The sequence below is a fragment of the Neodiprion virginianus genome, chromosome 5, assembly GCF_021901495.1.
Source record: "Neodiprion virginianus isolate iyNeoVirg1 chromosome 5, iyNeoVirg1.1, whole genome shotgun sequence".
In the NCBI taxonomy this organism is placed as follows: Eukaryota; Metazoa; Arthropoda; class Insecta; order Hymenoptera; family Diprionidae; genus Neodiprion; species Neodiprion virginianus.
In genome coordinates, this window is record NC_060881.1 from 34,162,032 (window position 1) to 34,187,081 (window position 25,050).

At 33.8% G+C, this 25,050-nt stretch overlaps 1 protein-coding gene across 15 annotated transcripts in view; it reads left to right on the forward strand.

Moving 5' to 3' along the window:
• Positions 1-25,050, forward strand: part of LOC124304415 (plasma membrane calcium-transporting ATPase 3) — a 120,832-nt gene that overhangs the window by 91,257 nt on the left and 4,525 nt on the right. For 5 of the 15 annotated variants that reach the window (XM_046762644.1, XM_046762641.1, XM_046762642.1 and 2 more), the window contains one exon: positions 11,117-15,709. The exons of 1 other annotated variant lie outside the window; for it this stretch is intronic. In XM_046762644.1, coding sequence (XP_046618600.1) covers positions 11,117-11,629 — 513 coding nt within the window. In that variant the 3' untranslated portion in view covers positions 11,630-15,709. Of the gene's footprint in view, positions 1-2,969; positions 3,039-6,027; positions 6,115-6,829; positions 6,856-11,116; positions 15,710-20,203; positions 20,273-25,050 lie in introns of those variants that run through there. 9 more of the 15 variants (XM_046762645.1, XM_046762650.1, XR_006908173.1 and 6 more) reach the window with 8 other exon arrangements.

A 25,050-nucleotide genomic window follows, 5' to 3' on the forward strand; every position in this document is an offset into this window, starting at 1 on the left:
TTTCAATTCACATCGTTTTCAATAACTTGCATTACCATCGTACTTTTTTTTCATTTGGCACACTTACACATGACACTTCGTCGAATCCACGAGAAACAAAAAAAAAAACAAAAAAAGGAAAAAATAAAAAATACCGCGTTCACAGAATTATAACACCCATTTCTCTATGCAACGATACCGCCCATGATATTGTTTATTTATTTATTAAATGATTTAATCGCTTAAACTTTCCTTTTCTTCCTTCTATTTATTGTTAATTCTGATGCACTTGTATTATTGCATATATTGTATAAAGCTTCGCGGTCACGGAGCGTGGTCACACTTCGCTGCTTCCCTCCCCCCCCCCCCCCCCCCCCTCAATTTTTCACATCATTCTTCTCGACATCAGAACCAAATCCAATACCGTCAAATAATAATTACATCCGCCCCGAAGTCGTGTATCTAGTTTTATTTTTTAATCGAAATCATTTATTCACAGTACATTATATAGTATACGTTTCATTTGGATTTACATCATTGATATTATTATTATTATTATTATTATTATTATTATTATTATTATTATTATTTTTCTTTTGTTTTTTCTTCTATTGACAGAAATAGTAAATCGGAAACTTGACTTCAGTTATACATTTACTTAAAAAATTCAATTTCAAATTTGGTCTCTCTTTAAAAATGAAATAATATATCTAACGAGAATCTATATACACAATACTAAATCCATCAGCATAAATTATAATATTTTCCTTGTCGTTATTATTGTTATTATTATTATAATTGCATGGATATTAAAACAGTATAACGTGACGTTGATAATAACGAACAAAACCGCCGAATCGTTGCACACACACACACATTGTGTTATATACACATAAAAGTGCAGGCACACAACTCATTGATTTATATGGATCGTATATTATATACATGTATATATGTTTGTTTATTTATTTGCATACCGATTTAATTTGTAACATTGGCGAGAATTTAACATCCAAAAAAGTAACATTCGAAACACGCACGCCCGTTAACATGGAACAAAACGCTACGGCGTATATACATATTATAATAATGATATTGTGGAAATGAATGTTGTCGAATGAATGCAAACGCTTTTACCTATGATAAAGAAATAGGTTCATGTTTTATTCCTGTCGCACTACTTGAGAATTTGCTATCATTTTGTACGTCGATGCCAATTACTTGTATAATGCGGTGTAATGATATCTGAAATGTGTCGAATTCCTTCAATGTCTGGAAATTTGTAATTATATATCTAGATTTGCGTGTCATTGATAGCGAAAAGACGAGTGAAAAAATATGAAAGGAATAATTTTGCCTCTCGCAACACTCGGTATAAAATGGCAGCAAAATACTCTCATCGTCTCGCATAACCTATTCTAATTATACCTGTTGTTATATCATTGGTCGATCGTCCGATGAGCGTTAATTAAATACCGTATTATCAAAACGAAGTGAAAGATTACCTATAAATCGACAGTTTTGACTAGACAGTTGTCTAAATTACCGCTATTAATAACAATCTTGCTATTACATATATACAAGATATCATGCGTAATGTGAACATGAACGACATGTCACGAATAAACTGTAAGCCGTCTTACTCTATAGACCCCATCGATTTTTTTTCCGACTTACCTTATCATTGTCTATCGTTTCTTCTTCTTCTATTCTTTACTTGTTTCTTCTTTTCATTATTATTGTTATTACTGCTATTTTTCTTTCATTGTATTTCTCTTATCCAGACAGTTTTCTTTCATTCTCATGTTGCATTGGGTCACGGTTTTTATTCTTCCCTGATTCAAAATTGCAAACGCGATGACAAAAATTCTATCTGCCAACACACACACATATATACGTATACATATATTTCAATCGTCATTATCGTCGATTCAAAATTCGATTAACCGGCAATCCCAAAACGTCACACGAGTAAATAGAAATTTGTCTGGGTCAAGATTGTACAATTTTATTTTTCTCACAATGACACTCGTACAAAGGTTCTCTCAATTGACGGTTGTTGTATTCGTTAGGTACACTCGAAGTCCCGCAGTTTCGCTGATTCGGTAGCGAGTCGGATAGGGGAGTGGGGGGGAGTGTGGGGAGGGGGGAGGGGGGAGACCGACCGTCAGTTGCTCGTGAAGTGTCGAACGGTTAGGATCTGAAAGAGTGACCGACACGGTGCTCGTTATCAGTTTCATTTCGATCATATATCATGTATTTTCTTCTCACCTTTACGATCCAGAAACTCGACGACTTCGACTTTACCTAATTATATCATGAAAATGATTATACGTACGATACGGCAAAGATTCGAATGTTATTTATTTTTGTTCCTGTAATCTTGAACCAGAATTGTAATATGCAAGGAATACAGATTATTTCAAGTTTAAAATTTATTTTGCTGCCTCGTTTATTAAGGAACAAAAAAAAAAATTAAATTTGCCTCGTACGTATAATTCTTGTAATAATCGATGAACGCATACGTATATATCGTTTGAGTGAATAATATTCTTGTAACGGTGAATCGTTTCCGTATAAGCACAACGCATAAAATAGCGTGTTAACATCTTATAAATGCATACGTATACACAATACATTATACATACATTACATGCCTACGTGCTTACCGTAATACAGACAAAAAATGAATATACGAGTAGGACAATGAGTTTTAATGTATGTGTGTATATGTTTGCATATGAGTCAACATTATTATAATTATGTACTGTATGATGAAAAAGCGAACCGCACTGTTCATAAATATTTAAGTCAATACCTTGAGAACTTTTTCCAACTAATTATACGTTATATAGTCTTAAATAATTACCATCTTAATCATATACGTATAAAAAAAAAAAAATTCAATACATCAACAAAAAAAAAAAAAAAAAAACAAAAAAAAAAAGATACAAGTCAAAAAAAAAACTGAATGTGTAACCTACTTTCAGACGAGCAATAGAACTCTGGTGCAGAATGTATCTGTGACAGGCAGATCTCCTTCTCAGGATTACCATATGGTTAGTTCCCAAGTCCAATCTCAGCATTGTTTGATCGTTTTTTTTTTTTTTATATATAATATACTTTTCTGTCAATTTTAATTTACCTTGACTGTTTTGGTTGATTTTTCGTTTCTTAAAAATGTGATAAAGTTTTTGAAAAAAAAAAAAATAAATAATTACAATAATTCGTATATGAAAATACATATAAATTTCGTTTCTGTGCCTCCATTGAAACGTTACGTCTTATCACACGTACAGTTTTCACTTTTGTTCCTTTACGTAATAGATTTTTTGCTTGTAATTCGCGAGTATCAGCTATATTATATCGTATATAGATTGATTGATTGATCACTTTTGATGCGCATATATATATATATATATATATATATACTTACTATATATATAGCATATTATTATTTTCTTTGTTTGTTCTTTTTTTCTAAATCTTTTGTCACCAAATTGCGCCAAGTTTTTTTGCCATCTTTTATATAATAGAGCCTTGCATCAAAAATATTATTATCAACATTGGTTTGTTTGACGTGAATCGTTGCCTGCTGGGCTACGAAAAGTTTAAGTTTGAAAGTATGATTACTAACAGCCTTAATTGTAATATTATTTCACATTTCTTTCCCTTGGGGCTGTGAAATAAAAGAATATATTAATCAATAAAACACACGGGATAAATAGTCAACTGTTTAAATGAAGAAAAATAACGATTTTTAAGAACATGTATATTTCGCTTCGCGCAAGAAATTCGAAATGTACGTACGTATAAATTTTAATGAAGAAAGGAAGGAAAGAAAAAAATGAAACCGATAAGAAATATACGGCTAACTTTTCACAGCCTAAGGAAGACGAAGCGCTGATCTATTTTCTGTTTTCGTTTTCACTTTGTTGTATACATTTTTTTTTTTTTCATTAAACAATTTTTTTTCTTCCTGCAAATTAATAATAATAATAATAATTTGGCTGCCGTGTTGTGCTTTCTTAATGTATTCATAATTTTCTTTTTTCTTTTTTTTTTTCACTTATTTGTTTGATTTTGTTATTAATGTATTCAGAGCTGTCGCGTAATGTCGCATGTAAGTATGTACGTGTATAAAAATATTTATCGAACATTACGATATATATTTAATTATTATATACGATACATATTACGCTGCGTGTCTTTCTTGTGTATTTATATAATACATTGACACTCTTACGTTAAATCGGTGTTCGCTTTTACAGTATATTTATATTTATTTATTTATTTATTTATTTTTTTTCAAGTTTCATTTCGTGTTTTTTCTTGATTTTTTTGTTTTTTTATTGTTATAACGCAGTGTGATGTTGCTGTGATCTTGAAATTGTATGATATTTATCGATATGTATGTTTGTCCTACTGTATTTCATATATACATATAAGATTACGTTTTCTTTCATTCAAATACGTGTCTGTAACGCGGTTTACACCCAACGGGCTCCAAGGCACCGCGCTCATATATATATAAATATATGATCTAGTACGCGGCAAGTTGCCTCTCGATGTGTTACTGCTGCTGCTGCTGCCGATACTTTCGCTGCTGCTGCTGCTTAACATATAAATAACATTATATTAACAATAATAACAATGATATTCCCCTCGTGCGTCTTAGTCCAGTCAATTTTAACGCGCGTAGGCGACAAATATCTCATCATTGTTCACGAAACTGATTGACCGTAGTACACGTTCAGCAATGGCGCCGATACCACCTCGCTTGTTTCTTCCACCTCACGACTTTGAGTCACGCTTACCGCTCGTCCCGGATTCATTTTTGAGGGAAACAATTTTTACCCGCATCCTTGTTGCTGGCATAATTAAGCAGTACCTATCAAAGTTGGCACAATTTGCACAGTTGTCAATAGAATGGCTGGACCGTTGCGTCACACCTTCTCATATGTTAGTCCGTGCGTTAAATTCGACTGGGCAAGAGCGGTCAAATCAATTAACAATATCGTGTAAATAAATAAATCAAAATAACAGTTTAAACATGAAAAATAAACGTCAAAAGTATTTAAAGTAATAATTTCACCGTACCATACATTGGGAAGTGCATGTTATCATAAACTGCAGTAATTAGTTGTCACGCCAAGTTCTCTAATTTTCGTTTCATCTTCACCTGCACTACTGCAGGTTTCCTGTTTTTTTTTTTTTTTTTCCATTTTATCTTGTTTTTTTTTTCTTCAAACTCTGATTGATCATTTCGGGAGTGAGAGTGTGTCTTCAGAAAACGGTCAATACGCTAATGTTTGTCTTTCGTGTCTACATACATACATGTATACGTAATCCGTGATTAATTTTGTTTCTCTTTCATTCTTGTCGTTTTTCATCCGTTCCATATAATTATCCTAACAATAAAATAATTAAACAAACAAACTAACAATAATTAAGAAATAACCAACAGCGTATCGGCGCTCAACTTTCACCTGCACCTGAAAAAAGACTTCCTAGAGTTCGATTTACCTTACTTTGCAGTCAGGTGTTGGGGAGAGAAAAAAAAAATCGGATAAACGCAAATAAAATTTTTATAAATTCGTACACGTATTTACGGGGGAAAATAAAAGAAAGAAAAAAAAAAACAATCATGAAACATAAAAATATAACAAGATTTCGTTGCCTTTGCCTCTAATAATTATTTTCAAAGTGATTTGAGTGAACAACTACTACTGGTTTGATTTTCATTTTCCATTCTCAATTAATTAACCTATGGCAACAACCTTATATAACAGAAGAATTTCGGCGTGCCAAACAAAACTTGGATAATTGCCGTAAATTATAGCAATAACAACAACAACATTAATTATCCAAGTATTAATAATAATAATGATGCAAAGTGTGTTTAAATAATATGTAAAGAATTGTTTAAAAAAAAAAAAAAAAAACAACAACAACAAAAAACAAGAAGCTAAAAATTTATGAAAAAGAAAGCTTATAGTGGTAAAACAGAAGTGAATAAGACTGATGGTATGATTTATGATTTGTTAGCCAGCGGAACCCATTCGAGAGACTGAGGTTTAACAGGGCGGCAGTCTCTTGCCAGTCGCCACACTATTCCTGTCGGAGTACAAACAAGTACGTAGCTTACGTAGATGATCGCCTGTTGTACTACATTGTATTATCAACCTTTTACGTATGCCTAATTTAAAAACCAAAACCAAAGAAAATAAACCAACCAACCAACCAACAAGCTCCATTTCTTTTTCTTTCTCATATACTACTCTTGCGGTGCATTAATTATACAGATGATTATAATGACAATCAACATTCTTTATAGATTTCTCTTTACCAAGTACAGCGGCATTGGTATAAACGAAAAAAAAATTACTCTTCAATCTAAAGGTTTGTCTATAACTACTATTGTAACTGTCGTTCAATTCGTCTACCTTTTTTCTCACTTTCCTGTCTTTCTTTTGATCTCATCGTTTCATAGTGATGTGAAGATAGCATACGTGATCAATTCTAGAGTCACATTAAAAACAAACGAAAAAAAAAAAAACACAACACTAGGAAAATATATCTTCACACATCATGCTGATGCATATTGAAACTACAATTTAATGTAGCCTTATAGTTGTGCACCTCAAGTGTGTATGTGTGTGTGAAAAAAAAATGATTGATTTGTCATTGACTTGATATTACATTGGCTGATGATGTTAATAATTATGATGAAGGTGATGATGATAATGATGTTGATGATCGTGATGATTATGATGATAATGGTTATGATGATGACATGACTTGAAATGAGATGATGATTTACTGCACCGATGTGTTTTTTTCTGTGTAGCGTGGCGAGTCGAGTGGTGGCCGATCGAAAAAAAAAAAAAGAAAATAATATACAATTTCGTTATTAATCAATATCTGTCCACCATTCACTGGCTGTGATCGTAGTAATATAGTTATTACCTGAGTGTGCTGCGTGTTCCGTGACCCCCACCACCACCACCAACCACCACCCCTTTTCACCACCCTCAAATTATGGTGTCGTTTTTTAACCCGTTATATATCGCAACCAAATCATTATTTATCAATTAACACAATTTTACAATTCATATGGTATTATATACATATTATAATATACAAACAAAAAGACTCACTAATCGTGCAATATGTTGGAGGAAAGAAAAAATCATTACACAAATTACACAGAGAATTTTTTCTTCCCCTATTTTTTATACGTACATATATATGCATTACACATATACACATATATGTATGTATGCATAGACGTGCATACTATAATCTTGTCGTTCATTATTTAAACGTTTAATTATCAACAAAATTATGTCATTTAGTCTGCGTTGCACCTTTTCTCTGTCTCTTATTCTTATATTATATAAATATATAATTACAGAGTAAATTGCTGACGACTGAATGGTCCGCTGTCTGCTACAATTTAATGCGCATGCGCAACGATCCGAGAGCGCTTGTTTGCCAGGCTGACCAACAGTCGTGAACGTAACCTCAAAAATTTTTACAATTGTCGCTGTCAGTTGCGTTCAACGCCGACAGCTGTCAGAATTTGTGAGGTTATATACATCGCGACGAACCGTCGTCTAAATTTATGACGGTTCGTCGCCCTGGCAAACAACTGCTCTCGAATTGTTACGCATGCGCATTAAATCGTAGCATATAACGGACCATTCCGTCGTCGGTAATTTACTCCGTATATACATATATACATGTATTAAACATATTTATTATTATACGTATGTATACATTGTGTATCTTATCGTGACTAACAGAGTTTGAGAGTGTTTCGTTGCAGTGAACTAAACACCTTATATTATACATATTATATAATATTACTATTTTACACGTTTCACATCGTAATTAATATTCCCACTGCACCGTCGTTTGATAGAAATCAACGATAAAAAAAAAAGAAAACAACATGTTTTCACACTTCTCTCTCGTCACCTCACCCGCAATTTCCAATGAATATTATACATATATAATTATTCTCACATTGCAACACCGTCAACGATAAAGAAATTGCCATCTGTCGATCGTTGACTGTGTTAAATACATAAATTATATATGTTATATATATTATTTTAGCAAAAAACAATTGGTCTCAAATTTCTGTAATAATTCCTTCTCTTTTCTCTATATTCATATCAATCACTTCTTTTAACTTTCAACTCTGAAACGCACATATTATAATGTGCGGCAATCTCAGCTTTTGTTTAAACATTTTCTTCGCACATCTACGGACAAATCATAATTTTCTATTTTTAAAATCACACAGCTGCACTCGTTCCCTCACATGCAAACGAGTGAACACAAATATATGTTATACGTATACATCGACACGCTTGCACGATAAATGAACACACCCAAAAACACCACCGAAATTGTGTACATACTTAGATATATGTATAAATATACATATAATATTATGTACCTAAATTATGTTACATAAAAATATAAATTATGTATCATGCTGCTGGACGTATTATTTATAACACACATGCAATATATACGCATTATTCACACGTCCAGAAACACATTACCACTCGAGAGAAAAAAAAAACAACTAAATATGACGAGGAGCGATTTAAACGCATTTGGTTCAAACTAGAAAAAGAAAATTTCATGCTCAAAGAATTTATTTATAGCTTTAATTGCCTGTCTTGCCGGTTTCACATCGTATCTCGTTACGGTACGTTCAACAATTCACTGCACAACGTTTTTTTTTTTCCCCTATATTTTCCAACTAACACACACCGTTGTACAGAAACATCCACCCTGCGCTGCGTTTGAATGGATTTTCAAGCTTTTTTCATGTAATTGAATGCATTGAAGAAAACATAATTTCGAAAAGCAAGACGATCCAAACTTGAAACAAGCGCCCGCGCTATTGTACAAACCGAATGAGTCGCTTGTTTTTTACATAAGTGTTGATCGAGACTTTTGTATAAACGAAATGCCGCCACATGCCATACCGAGTTATTGCAAATTTACGGATAAAAAATATTAGACATATTTAATCAGCAAGTTCGTCAAATTCTGTGAAAGGATAAATAATATCGTAATCATTTTTTCGAGCGTGTTTCATAGTGGTGTAATAAATGCGCGTGGCATAAACTTGTATATATATATAGTTGTGAAACAGCGTTCTAGGCAAGATCGTAGAAGGTTTCAAACTCTGCTGAGACGTACCTTATTTCCACGAGAAAATTAATCACTTAAGTTATATCGCTTTATCATTTTTAATTAATGGTTTGCTTTTTTTTCTATTGATTTAAGAATTTTCCGACTACTCGTTTCATTCGTTTTTCTTACATTAAATTCACATTCTGTGATGTAATTGTGTAAGGACTGCGTATAACTTTTATACGTACGTGAAACCCTGCACATAACTGTGACAAGAAAGCCCCCATAACTTCAAAAAAAGTTTTTTCGCCATCACTTTTAGCATCATCATTCTTATTATTAATATTATTATCATATAACAAACGAATATATGGTTTTAGAAAATTTTGCGCGGACTGTTGCGGACCATTGCTAATTGGTGTTGTATTAAAAAAAATTGTCGGACAAATACATGCATTATACATGTGTAGTTTATGTTGTATTCGCGAATAATGCCTTTCGCGGATCATGAGGATAGAAAAATAGGGGCAAAAGGAAAAGTGATCACTGATTGGCAAAAAATCATGTATGATGCGGTTTATTCTTTATTCAATTTATACCCAACTTTGAAGTATCACCTCGCGATCAATTCTTCTAACTTCGTGCCTAGTTTTCAATCAAACTAACAGGTCAACTATGAGCGTCAGTAAAAATTACAGAATTGTTCCTTTTTTTTTCTCATCTAAATTCCACAATACATATCGACACAATATCGGTATTGATTGGAAAAATTCACTTTTCCGCAAATCATTCAGAACTGTACGACTGTGTTCACATTAATCCTCGGACACTTGGAGTATGTAGATATTTAATAATACATCTACCCACTTAATATTATATGTATATATATATACTTCGAGTGTTGATGGACGGATGAAAAAATATTACTTACCGTATAAAATGTGCTCTGACGTGAATTTGAATTGATCCATGTATAGTTACATTAGTTGTGATATTGAATTGGTTCAATTAAATGTTTTGTAGAAAAGCGCATTCGACAATGGTACAACAGTTTGTTTTTTTTTTTTTTTTTTCCTCGTTGTGAAAATTACAGGGACTTTCAAGTACTGTGTCAGTAACGAGTAATTCGGAATTTCGGCGTGTGAATTTGACAAAATTTCAATTTACTCGTTAGTAATGTTATATGCACAATACGCGGGACCTTTGCCGATAATTAACATACGATATGCTGAGATAAAACGGTAAAACTTGGTAGATTGACCGTCCGACTGCGCATGCGCGAGCTGTGTCGAGTTTTCAGGCAGGCTGGCCACCTCAAGCCTCACAATCAGTCGTCAAACGCATGGCTTATAGAGCTTACGCAGGTGATGTTAATTTTTTTTATTTTAGGATAAGCAGATGATACAGTATTCGGGAAGGCTTGGGAAACTTTTATTTTCCACTGACCGACGACTGCTAGAAGTCAACATACCAACCTAATTTCAATTCGGTTCTTGACGTATGAGAGTTTAACGTTTCAAACACCGATTCTAATAAGTTGGCTCACCTGCCTTGCCGTATAAAATACTGACGGGTTACGATCTGCTGACCAATAGAATTCAATTATTTTGCGCACGCGCAGTTGGTAATTCAGTCCGCTCGGTCGGTAATGCCAGCCTGCTAAGTTTCACCGTTCCCCAACGATTTGATACAGTAAAATGTAACCCAAAGATGAAATTACGGAAATATGCTGCAGCAGCAAGAAATGAGTTATGCGCTTGCTTGCAGTTTGTTAGTAGGTAGTATAATATAACAGCTAAATATCATATAGAGTGAGAAGTACGTACAACCGGATCGATGAGATTTATTGACGGGGATAAATTGATCGGAAAGCTGATGATGATGGGGAGAAAAAAAAAGTTGCACTGGCGTGTGTTTGTGTGTCGCTACCCTTCCTCGCCCCCCTGATAGAAGGCCCTTCCCTATTTTTTTCCAGCTACGGGTAATCAGAGCGTTCAAGTCGACTCTAGAGGATTTGGAGGAAAGACGTTCTGTCCATAGTTTACACAGCTTACACAGTATGCGCAGCTCGCGCAGCCACACCGGACCCAGACCTTTATCCGACTTCACGTACATTGACGAAGACCCAACAAACACCAACCTGACAACAGTCAAATCGTTGAAGAACGCCATCGGGAACACTACCAATAACGAGCACAACAGTCAGGACCACGATACAACAACAACAGCATCCGGCAAAAGAAATTGGCTGCCGTCCTTCAACAGTCCTGCTTCTTCTTCACCGCCGCTGCTAAATGTTCCTGGATCGGCTGCAACACCGCACCACCAAAACACCACCAACAACAAATCCACAGTATCCCAAGCCAATAATACCAACAACCAATCGCTTGCTCCCGAATCACGATCAGCTAACTCACCGCATTCGAGTTCCAACAACCTTGCCCAATCCGACGCTGTACCAAAGCTCGTTCACGAGACAAGCATATAAATTCACCGTCATCCCTTTCACTGCCACTTCCGATCTATCAGTCTTTGAGTCTGATCAATTATACCTGCATGGATTCAAAGAAATCAACAATAATGATAATAATCTTAACAAAGATGAAGCAAATTCTACTACTACTACTACTACTACCACCACTATTATTATTATTATTATTATTATTACTGCTATACTATTAAATACGAGAATAAAGTGTGCCTCTTCTTCATACTGACTCGCTTGCGCGGCTTAAACCTTACCCCATTTCCTTTTATCTCCCTTTTATCATTCGCTCCCCGAGCAAATATAATTTCTGCCCTCCGCCTGCGATCTTGAAATAATTTACAAACTGGCAAAAAAACAAAAAAAAAACGCTGTAAACTTTGCAAACCCTTTGTAACGACAAAAAAAAAAAAAAGAAAAAAAAATTGGAAAAAAACACATGATATTCGTTAACGTATGACAAGTGAATATTTATTACTTCTGGATTCGTATAATTTACAACACCTATATTATACATTTCATTCATCGTTTGACATTGAGTACAGAGCCATTTGCAAATTGTCAGATGAATTTGTGGGTTTTTTTTTTTTTTTTTTCATTTTTCCATTTTTTAATGGTCAATATTTTTTGTTTCATTTTAATATCGCCATTAATTTTATTTAGTATATTATTGCTGTCATTATTACTATTAATAATATTGTAATTATTATTGTTTTTATTACCACATACATTATTATTATTATTATTATTATTATTTCTGTTCACCCAGTCCAGTATCCCTCATCTTTCCGTCACTTCCTTAGATTAATAATTACATATTGTTGAAGGATGAAATTTTTATCGATGGTACGAAACGCGGTTCACTTTTTTTCTACCTTTTTTGCGTAAACTGATTATACTCTGCATTACCTATATATATTATATACATACATACATATATGATACATATATTGTTTTCTAATTATTATTTGTCCAGATAATAATGATGATGACGATGATAATGGTTATGATTATGTGGGACGTACTTAATAAGATATTTAGTATTCATTTAAATGCTGTATTTCATTATTATCCTGATTTTAAATCCAATTCAGAATGTATATTGCAATACAATATACAAATACAGACACGGTGTAAAATATTACGGTTATTAAAATCAATACATTCGTGCGCAGTTAATCTGTGCAATTGTGTTGCTATAAAATTTAATTGAAATATCTGTGAGCATATTTAACGTTGAGCTTTTAAACGCGAACTAATAATTAATTAAATCAATTCAAATACACTTTGTAACAAAAAAGCAATTTATTATATAATCGAGAAAATAAGAGTTTCCTTTATTCCCGTTCCGAGTTATTTCATTCTTTTTATCTTTTATTTCAGTTCCTGTATAATTCACGGTATTGGAATGTTATTATTTATTATTTTTTTTTATTTTATTTTTTTTCTCCCTGTATCACACATCTTGCGAACGAAATTTGCGAATGACCGTTCCAATGCAAAATTTACACAGAGATGATACGTGTGTACAATAATACATATGGTAGAGTCTGCCGGAATATTTAATTTTCCAAAAAAAGATACCTACTCGACTTCTATAGTTTATCGTATAACGCGTACTTATATCTGTATACATATACATCCACTTATATACTTTTATACATCCGTTCCTGACCTGCAACTCCCACGCTTAAAAATCGAACCGACAAAAATCTATGTACACATACCTGTGTAACATGTGTTTATTACGTTACATACGTGTGTAAAACCTCTCGAAGCATGTTGGTTGCATAACGTACAGATGTCGGAAAAAAAGAGAGAGGCATACTTTGATGAAACACGGAGTATACGGAGTACGCGTTTTTTGCACGGACTTCTTAAACGTTGAGAGACTTCGCTGGAGTAACGTGTGTTTTGCAAATATTAGTGCTGATCAGGTTAGCTTATTAACGCTTGCCTACGATACGTTCGATACGAGTGCGCCAAAGCGAATTAGATCCCGCTTGCTTGGGATTGAGTTGCGAATGTGTCTGATCGTCTGTATGTCAGACTCTTTGTTAGGGCCTCGTACAAATCGTGTGGGGAGAAGAAAACACTCCTTAACCCTTCGAGTCACGCATCATTGCGCTAGGTCAATTTCTATAGCAAAATGGTATTCCATGGCCTTTGGGTTCGTTGATTATGAATCTGAAATCAGATTTAAAAAATCCAAGATGGCGGATCGAATACAGGCAAAAAAAGTATATGCAGGGATTCTTGGGGTCACAGATTGAATTTGCCATGCTGAATTATAAGAATCTGATCTCAAATTCGTAATCAGCGACCCCAAAAACCCCCGGACAAAGTTTTTTCTCCGGTTTCGATCGGATTAAAAATTTTCGACGGCCATATTGAATCCGCCATCTTGAATTTTTTATATCCGTTTCGAGATCGTAATCAGCGAGCACAAAAATAATGCGGAACATGTATATGTGTAGAGGGCTAACTTTCTTGCAAATGAATTACTCCTTCAATTTACACGATTTCTTTCAATCAATTTGTTTGTAATAAAAATAATTTACATTACTTCGCGACGATGACTCTCGAGTATTGAAAACTTATTAGTATACTACCGCAATATGTTGAAAAGTTATCTAAATGCATAATAAATGGATATAAAATAGATGGTAAGAATACTTACCGCTGTGACTCAAAGGGTTGGTTTTCTTCTATTGCAGACAAATTTCATAGCTGCTAGTTTGAGGGGAAGAGACAAAAAAAAAAAAACACATCGTTCAAACTAGTATGTTCATAACGAGATGGGTATGAATTCGTATTACGGTAATTTGATAAACGAGGACTCGCTAAAATTAATTGATACAGCTGGTTATACATGGTTGCCAAAAAAAAAATTGCGGCTGCAGCAATCGTAGGCAGGGTTCAATTATTACTATACTTCGTATCTACAACGCATTCAATATAAACTGTAATTATACTCGATAATACGTTACATGACGAATCCCGTAGCGACAAAACAGAAAAGAAAAACAATGTGTCGAATCTTCGAAATCGTTTTCACAAACATTTTCGATTATCCGATAAAAATTTTATATCTAATTATATATACTTCGTTTTACTCGGCCATCTAAACATTTCTATTACGATCCACATACTCACACAATCTTTTATATATTCTATTAGACTGCATCCCACGTAACTTCTAACAGTATACTATACTTATATATCGGCCAGCCGTAGTTGACGAAACTTTTTATCACTATTATCGAATTTTTATTTCATTTTTAAAACCCACGCTTTAATCTTACGCCTATTTTATCAATTTCGTTTCACTTATATACATTTCTCATTTATACTTCTTCTTTTATATTCGCTCGCCTGTTATTATATCTATCAATAACGATTCGATCCTATTTTTATTTTTGATAAAAATAATTCTGCAGCTCTCACATGCTATATAACGTCGTATATGCCATCGATATTTTCTAAACTTTGATTGAACGGCGATGAAAATGTATTTTTCCTACGAATTGGAAAACCAAATGCAATCGGAAAAAACGAAATCTTCGTCGTGTAAATTCGGTATTCAAACTTTTTTTTTTTTTTTTTTTTTTATTCAAAATTTTCAATTTCACCATTGATTGGAATTGCGCAGTTTGGAAAATCATATTCAAAATCAAATTATTCAGTAACTTACTACCTCATCTTTTTATCTTATCTACACATTGATGAGTTCTTCTTAACCATACAGGAAACTTCCTGAATCGCTGTACCTAGTCAGTGAAAAATTAAACATGTATCGATGATGAAATATTATAACTTTTATATATATATATATATATATATATATATATATATATATATATATATATATATAAACACACTCTTCGACCAATGATATAGATATATTGTTAACGTAAGGTTCTATTACCCAATATAAATGATGTATCTATTCAGGTGAAATATCAGATACACAAAATGAAGTAAGAAACAAAAATTGAATATAATACGACAGCGCCATATATAAAAAAAGAAGAAAAAAAAAAAACATCGGCGTTATTAAAGTCAATAAATCGATGCCACGATTTGTCACATATCCGGTGATGATCAATTGTTGCGGTGTATATATTTTTTTTAAATACAATGGAAATACAAAAAGTCTATGTATCATAGCTTTAATATAATGATAACGGTGCAGTTATCGCTTGTTATATTAACTTAGGTTTTATTAAATTTGAAATTAATTTTATACATGTATATCGTATACCGTATGTATACGATATACGATTATTTGCATGTATACGTACGGGTATACGTATAACATATATAAGACGTAATAGTGTTATTGCGATGTTACGTTACATATAAACTGGTAATAAGAATATCTTTTGAATATAGAGATTCCAAAAAAAAAAAAAAAACATTGAAAAGGCAAACAAAACACTTTTCTGATCTTACAATATGTAGTTGAATAATAATATAACGAACGCATTCAGACATATTATATATATATATGTGTGTCTGTGTGATATGTACAGAGAGAAAAAAAGGGAATAATAATAACAGCGTATTGAAAAAAAAATTGAGTACATGTATTACGTTATATCCCAGTACAATTAAACTTATATAATCTAGGTCACTGTCAGATACTATCGAAACGTACAAGTGACAACATGTATAATGCAAAAAATCTATTTTCTACACATACCAATTTATGCACAACACGTTTTAAATACGTGTATGACATTAAGAATGGCGATATGAATTTACGCGCAGTCTCGAAATGTGCGATAAAGTCAACCGTTCGGAGACAGAGTGAAAGAGAAAAAAAAAAATTCTTTTCCAAGTACGTGTGATATGCGCTGAGTATTTTTTTTTTTTTTTTTTGTCATCGAAAGCGGATACACATTGATACAATATAACAATACAAACGTGCTACCACACCATTATTTTCAATAGATTTTTACCAAGTAAATAAGCGAAACAAAACTATGTTCACGTATTTCAACCGCGACAATTGAGTACCTACGCTGACAAACGACACATGTGTATTTGATTCTGCATACGATATAAATTAATTATCAAACATATGTATAGTTATAGTTTGTGTAGGTACACAAAATTGACACATGCTGTTTGGGAAAAATAAATGACAAGGATAGAGAAACGGGAATGACAAATATTAAGATATCTCACGATATCGTATAAATCATATAAAGGTTCTTCGTATAGGCGATCTTATTTTGTTATTATTATTGTTGTTCATGCGTACAGAAGATATTCCGACTTGAATTTTAATTTATTGCTTTCAATTATTATTAATATTATTATTATTGTTGTTGTTTCACATTGTCCTTTATGTTTCTTCTTCTCGTTTGTTTACCGTTCACTTTTATTCTGTTCTAGTTTCTTTTCTTTGAAAATCGCCGGTGCTATAGATAATTAATTATGAAATTGAAACCAGTCCCTCCGCCTGCCCAAACAAAAATTATAAACGTTATGTGCACATGCTATATTGTATCGTATGTATAATCGAACAGCTTTAATCGACGCGTTCACGATGTACATGTAATTTCGTTAGTCTCGTCTATAACTAATCATTGCAAGAATAATCGTATGACTAACGTGAAATGAAATAAAGGAAAAAAAAATCATTCGTTTAGTGGGGGGGGGGGGGGGGGGTTAAAAATCATCATACGCGCACATATACTTTCTATTATATAGGTATTTATAGTGCTTGTACAACGTTGTATTTCAAGATATGTACATTATATTATACATGCAAAAGTATGTATATTATAAGTTGTATGTATATACGTCCTGAAATACTTGACGATGTCCTAACCTAACCCTAATAGCTCTGTACAAAATTCGTTTCTTCATCGATATGACCAATTATTCTAACGTCGAGTTCGACGTTTTCATAATCAACAGTAAACAAATTACTATGTAGGTATTATACGTGTGACGGTATAATTCACACTCCGGTGACTAAGGTGACACAACTAAAATATTCGCGTTTTTGAATTTATACTACACTTCGATTGCCGAAATGCGAATCTGTAACCGTTGACCGTGCGAAGTGACACTTGTGTAGTTGCGAAACTTTCCACCAGAGAGCAGAAGCGTCCCTTCAGAGCTCTTCCAACTTGCATTTGTATCATTCTATTTAATGTCACCTTTAAAGATCAATGGATTAAACCTTCAAACCTTTGAAAAACGCCGATTCGTTAGTTTTGTCACCTTTGTCGCCGAAGTGCGAATGTATAGTTAGTATACTCTCACTTTTGTCACCGTAGAATACTTTAATTTTTACACACCGCTATACGTATCTCTATACTATACTCTTAACATGTATCTGTCTTTGTTGTTTTTTCTGTTCCCATTCTTCTTTCGTTTATAACGTTATGTCACTTTTTTCTTGTTTGTGATGTCAATATTATACATACCTATGTTTGTGTCTGGTCGCGTGAGTCGTAACTCCAACGTTATACATTTACACTACCCACATTACATTAATTATACACGCAAACACATTATTTGTCGTACATGTCTAATCGTCGTCACACACAGATCAAATATTATACTATGCTATTTTATCTTGTTGCTTTTTTTAACTCTGCGGACGTTTCTCTTTTTCCGATACACAATACGCGCAGACAGTACAATGCACGAAAATACTAATTCTCACATTTTCTTAGAGGTTATCGACTCTCTAGAGTTTATTCAGGCACTATTTGAACGTTTTCTTTCTTTTTCAAATTACAAATTCGGTTGATTTCCTTTGTTCTTTTCCCCCAACATTTCTATAAACCGATTTTCTTCTCTCAAATTTATGCTTCCGCAACTATCAATCATTGATGTTTAATCCGTGAGACAGTTAGTGCTCATAAAGAAAACCGACGGACATAGTATATCGCAGTATTCGAAGACGTGACTCACGTTTGCATCACTACCAATATTTCTTGTTAAAAGCAACCGATGATAGTTGAACTTCACAACCTCAAAATTGATAATAGCGATTGAAAAAAAGAACAAGAAAAAAAAACCGGTAAGCCCTGATTAGTCCCAATTTTTTGGCACGGATAATAAACGGTCTGTTTATGCACCAGTCTATAACAATGCTCTACATGTTTCTGTGCGCGAGAATGATTGAGTGACCTGTCGTCTATGCCATCGTTTTAACAATGACGAAACGGACACGATCAAAGTCTAACATTGAACTGCATCCACGCAATATAACATACTGTGAATCATTTAATCATCGTGATGCAGCTGTAGTGACACATTTATACGTATTTATCGCAGAATTACGTTGGACCTAGGAATACGTCGCTAAAGAGATACGATACGCTGTGTTCGATATCTTCACCTATACAGTCACGTTCTATTGTTACATTTGTCGCTATTTGTCCCTTTACTTTTTCAATTCTTACTATCCATAATGTTCCTTGCCTCATTATACTACTCTCGTATACCTATTCTTCATACTTTGCTTATATTATGCGTTCCCGTAAGTTTCCACGATTGTACCTTATTGTATACTTATAATATTGTTTTCACTGCAGTCTCACGAGAACGTGAGCGGATAAGTTGAAATCCTCCACCTAACCTAACCCAAACCCTAACTATTTTACTACAAACTCTTTTCGACAATCCCTGTCTCATCGGTCAAAATTGAAGACTATACATGTGCTCCAAAACTTACTCGAAAACACATGTCTTCGGTGTAAATATCTATCGTTTTCTGCCAATTTTTTTTTCTCACCCTTGCTATACATGAATATATACTACATATTATGTATATCCTACTTACTTACAATATCTTTTTTTCTATGCTATACTATCCATGTTACTCGGGCTATACGTATATTGTGAAATATCTATAGCAACAACACTATGCCGGCATCATTAATCTAATCGACCTCTCATTCTATTGAGTCTGGCTATATTCGCCTCTAATCGTCTCCGATGATAAGGTCTGGTTCACAGTTGCCTGAAGGTCGTTTGAAAAGAAAAAAGTGACGATACGTCATTAAACGCCGCGTCAAATTCCTAAATACCAAACGGATTTGTCAAGTGGCCGAATACACACTTTTATTTGCATGTCCACCGCTATTTGTCACATTCTCAACCTCATTTATGCATCGGAATTTCAGTATCGCGAAAACAAGTATATAATCCATACAAATTATGTATATTTATATACACACGACACGTTACACACGTACCCAGAATATATCACACTCATTTCAATCTTGACCGTTGTATCACAGATATGACAAATGTAGCCGTGAAGTTCAAAACTTTTAACACTGCACTGAAAAATTCATCACGACAATTGAATCCGTACAAAAACATGCTGGTTGAAAATTTCGGGAAACACGTTTTTAATAGATTTTCCAAACGAGCTCGGGGTGTGGGTATTTTATTTAATCTTTTTTTTTCTCTTGTTTCCTCTATTTCTGTTGGGTACGTTATTGTATAAAACGAATGAAGTACTTTGAACGTTCGAGAGCAGCTTGCTTCAAGTGCATCTCATGCCATACATAACCATGATGTTACCATTTACTCTTGAAGGTGATTGGTGGCGAGTTGCAGGAACGTTTGATACCGGTACCCTACAGCAAGAGCTCAACAGACCAAGCTGTAAGCGCTCTTCTTCTCTCTCACTGTCTCTTTCTTCATCTATCTCTGTCTGTCACTCTATCTCTATCTTCTACCTATCTATCTATCTATCTATCTATCTATCTATCTATCTCTATACTTACTCTCTCTTTTGAGCCTTACTATAATAACTCTTTTACTCACTTTATCATTCGCTGTTCTATGCTCTTTTCTGTAAGCTACTATAATACTTTTAATGCAATTTTATTTTCACATGTATATACATCTTTATATACATTTTTATTTTTTTTTGCCTTGTTTTGATTTGTGTACAAATTCATCTTGTTATACTATAACCTGTTCGTTGTGCAGTATATTATTGCGTGATAATTTGTATGTCTTTTCCCATTACGTTTCTTTTTTTTTTTTCTTCTTCTTTTATTATTAATTGTATGTAACTTTGTGTGTTGAAAACATTTGGCTTGTATACGCACGGCGATAACCTCACTCGTTGGACCTTGGTGAAGGAGCTCTTTTAATGCGCCGTGCGCAACTTTCTGCGCAGCCGAACTACGCGCAGAGAGCGAGGAACTGGTCAAACAAGTGCGGTTCGACCGTGCCTGTATTTTAGAAGAACTTTTCACCCCCAGTTCCCATTTTCCTACCGTATACGTCGTCAACTACCCTACGATCGACTGTCTGGATGTAATATCGATAAAAATATTCTCTGCCAAGTGCCCAGTAACACATTTGTCTACGGTTCAGTCAAAAATCCAGCATGATCGTTCGTAGGGATCGTTCGTACTGAGATCGGACTAAAACAACCCCGATGTGCAGCATAGTCTTTTGGCTTCAGCTGCATGCAGTTGCGCTTCTAATTCAAAGTGTTGTATCAATGTACGGCATTTAAAGTATACCTCGAACTATGCTCAAGTATATGAATGATTGGTGCGTGCGCTTTATATTTTTCTAATGATTGTTCAAATGCGGATGATTGTTGAAGATATAAACCTGTATACATATAGACGCGTAATGCCGATATTATTGGACAATCGTTGTGTATGCTTGCTTTTCATTATGTACCGTACAAGGCATTTATACCTGCTCGTACAGCTACCGAAGTGAACGCCTGTAAACATACTTTGTATGCCGCTTCTTCTCGAACTATTTTAAGCGACAACATCGACAGCACTGCGGGGCCAAATGGTCATTTCCATGAAACGATCGTCATGTCTATATCATTTTCGTTTTCTCTATCATTTCCCCGATGAATTAACGCCCAATCGCTTTCTACCGCGTTCCTGACAAACCGTTTCCTGTTTCAGAATTGTACTTTTACTGCAGTTAGAAGCAAACTTCAGAACACTGTTCATGGTGTGATAGCATTTTAGTTGTGAAAACATTCAATAACAACCTACAGCCGTACAAGTAGTACACAAATTTAGACGTAACGAGGTAGTCAATGTCTAATCCACACCAACCTAAAATGAAAATACATCGTACAATAATCGCTTCTATGTGTTATTCAGGATTTTCTTTAATTTCGTGTATATTTTTCTGTCCATTTTATTGGCTTCTGCTCAATATTGCATTTTTTGTACTTGTATCGTGTACACATATAAATATCTATACATATAATATACAGCGATGCATCTATTTTCAACAACCGGTTGTTGAAATGGTAATACAGAAGTCAAAAAGAAACACAGAGGAAAGGAAAACTTTAAAAGTCGTGTAGAAACTGCGTGTACATTTATTGGTTGTGTGAAACGTCATAACTGCAGCTGCTTAACCCTTACGTCAATTTTACACGCAGAACTTTGACTGTAGTTTACACATACAGGCGTGTACCTCAACTATTTTGAGACTATCTACAGCAAATTCGGAAAACTAAGTAATAAATATTATCTTTGGATGTGGTAGCAACGGGTCGTGTAACCGTGAACTAAATTTGTACCATCAAATAGCATGTTTATGCTTACAGGCGTAATAAGTATTTATACATCGTATAGACAAAAGAAAATACGAAAAAACTTTGCATTACTATGAAGTACGGCATTGCAAAACGTGATATGATAACAGAAAAAAAAGAAACAAAACAATATTCAAAAATCAAAAGGAAGTGATTATTTTGAAAACCGATTTTCTATTATGGTACATACATATTACATATTCGATACAATGAGTGCTGGTGCTCATCGTCAGGCGAGTTTGGCACAAGTTATTTTTGTGTCGTCTCGTTTTCTTTTTTTCCCTCTAGTTTCTTACCCATACATTATTTTTTCATTTTTCTCCTTCCCACTGAATTCGACGAAATTCAATGCCTGTTCTTCTAAAGAAAATCCTTACGCCTCTCATCCTTTTTCGATTACTTCTGGACATTCTTACCTCATCGCATCAAGCTCGTGTGTAAAAATAATTCCTGCCCTCACCTCCCTCCCTCCCTCCTCCACTACCCACCAAAAAAGAAACAAAAAAACTACACTCACACATACCATATATAACTATATCGACGCGGAAAGTAATATGATGCCATGGTAAGTCCAAACACCTGTACTCATGTATAACCGTCAAAAAAAAAAGTCCTCCGATTGTGTATTTTATCTTATATCCTCAATGAATTTGGTAAATAATAACTGTGCCATAAATTAATTTTGTGTTTAATAGTTGTTTAGACTGTTGAAGAAACCACGATTTTTCTTCTCAACACGATGTGATCAACACTATAGACGAAGAAAATTATTATTTCGTGTGTGAGAATGCTCTTTCAAATCGAATCGTATACATGGGTCTAGATATTGCATTTTTTAAGTTCTTCTCTTTCCGTTATTCTTGATACATTAAAAATAAAAAAAAATTTCATCCGATGTAAATGCAATAACATATATTTAAAGTTCAGTTTGAATTTGACTCAGGCACAGAAAATAGGCTTTAAATAATGTCGAACAGTCGTCATGCTAGAGATTGGGATAAAATTGATATACACATGCCTAAAACTATATAGGTTAATGATCTTTCTGGCAAATGTTTTACAGCCGATTACAAGTCCGTGGTATAAGTTGGTCCTGGGACTAGCAAGGTAAATCTTTTCCTATAGATATACATATATATATACGGTTCGTAAATTGTCATATCTTTTATATCGTATTTTCATTTTTTATTTTTATCTTCATTACCTTCTTTATTTTCCTTCGTATTATATACGCAAGAATGAGAGCTTTCGGTGAAAGGATACAACCGATTGTTGCAAGCAATTGAGACACGGATAAATTGGTTGTGATTGTTATCATTATCATTGGATTGCACCCAATCTGTACAATTGCCGTTTTGTTTTCGCCGAAACCTCCAGGTATAAAATATCATGCAACGAATACTTCGCACATTACGTCATACAATACTTACAATCGCTACTATAGTATTTTCTCATCAACTGTATACATATATAGTATATATATCTATACAAAATTAAAAAATATCTTACTATCGACGGCAACACAATCTGTTTAACAACAAATTTTTTTCCAGTCTTTCACGTATACCTCTAGGTATATACACAAGTATATCACTCTTCAATATTACCTGTATTTATTCCTGTACTATAAATATTCATGTACAAGAGCTGCGCCTACCAATTTTATTACAGCACTTTTTTCTATTATTCATCAATAACAACTATCATATTATATACTTGGCTTTGGGAACGTGATAATATTTTTAAGGGTAAAGAAAGCGGAAAAAAGAAACGAAAAAATGACAATATCTGGACATGTTCTATGCATTAACTGTTTCGTCGTGCATTCTTCTATACATATACTTCTCTCCTTTAATCGTCATTTTTCCATTTACATACCTTTTCTCATTCTTCTTGATCATTAATTTTTCATTCAAATTCCAAACTATCCTGCTGTATACCGCAATCCTTTGAACCTACTTTGGCTCATACGTTACTTTCTGGTGCTTGCGACTTGACTATTCCTACTTATTGTGTAATACCCTATGTATATCTGTATGTATGTATATATGTTCATAATACATATTATACACATACTTGCATTTCCTATTACGTATATACGTGTTAATATGGGCGACGTTACTGTGCGTAGATACTTAATTAATTGCCTATACTTATCTATGCCCTGACCCATCGTTCAATACCAATTTTATAATACATACATCTGTAATACCCACCTGGTTTTTTTATTTTCTCTCCTACTAATTTGAAACACATGCAGGCAATTATACGGACGAAAGAGGAACGTGAACAAAGTGCTTTTAGTACTGTAGTTGGCTGCTAATTTTGAGCTTGGAAATCACGCAATAGTTAAAATATTCCGATCGTAGCGTCAATACGAACTATTATCGCAGTCATCATTTTTATGAACATTGTACGTGCGTCAAGTTTTATTGCCAGCTATTTTATTTGCCGCAAATCAAATTATTCCCTATCTGTATGTTGGGGTTAACAATGAATAATTTCAAATGCCAACTCTGTAATTTATATAGCTTGAATTTAGGAATGCTAATAGCCATTACTCGAGGTTATTTCTTATTTTATTAACACAACTCTACGCGTGTTCACAAATTATCCATTATAACAGATACACACAACTTGAGAGTCCCGACGCTTCGCCGCCTGGCGGGAAAAAGTGGAAACTGACGGAAGCGAACGTAACCTATAATTTTCAAACGGTTTCGTCTGTTTCTCCGCCGGCATCTAGTGTTGACGGATTTTCAAGTTTTACCATTATAATACATACGACACGGTTTCCCAATAAATAGTGCAAGGGTGTACCTTTCATCCCCATAACTTGCTATCCTCT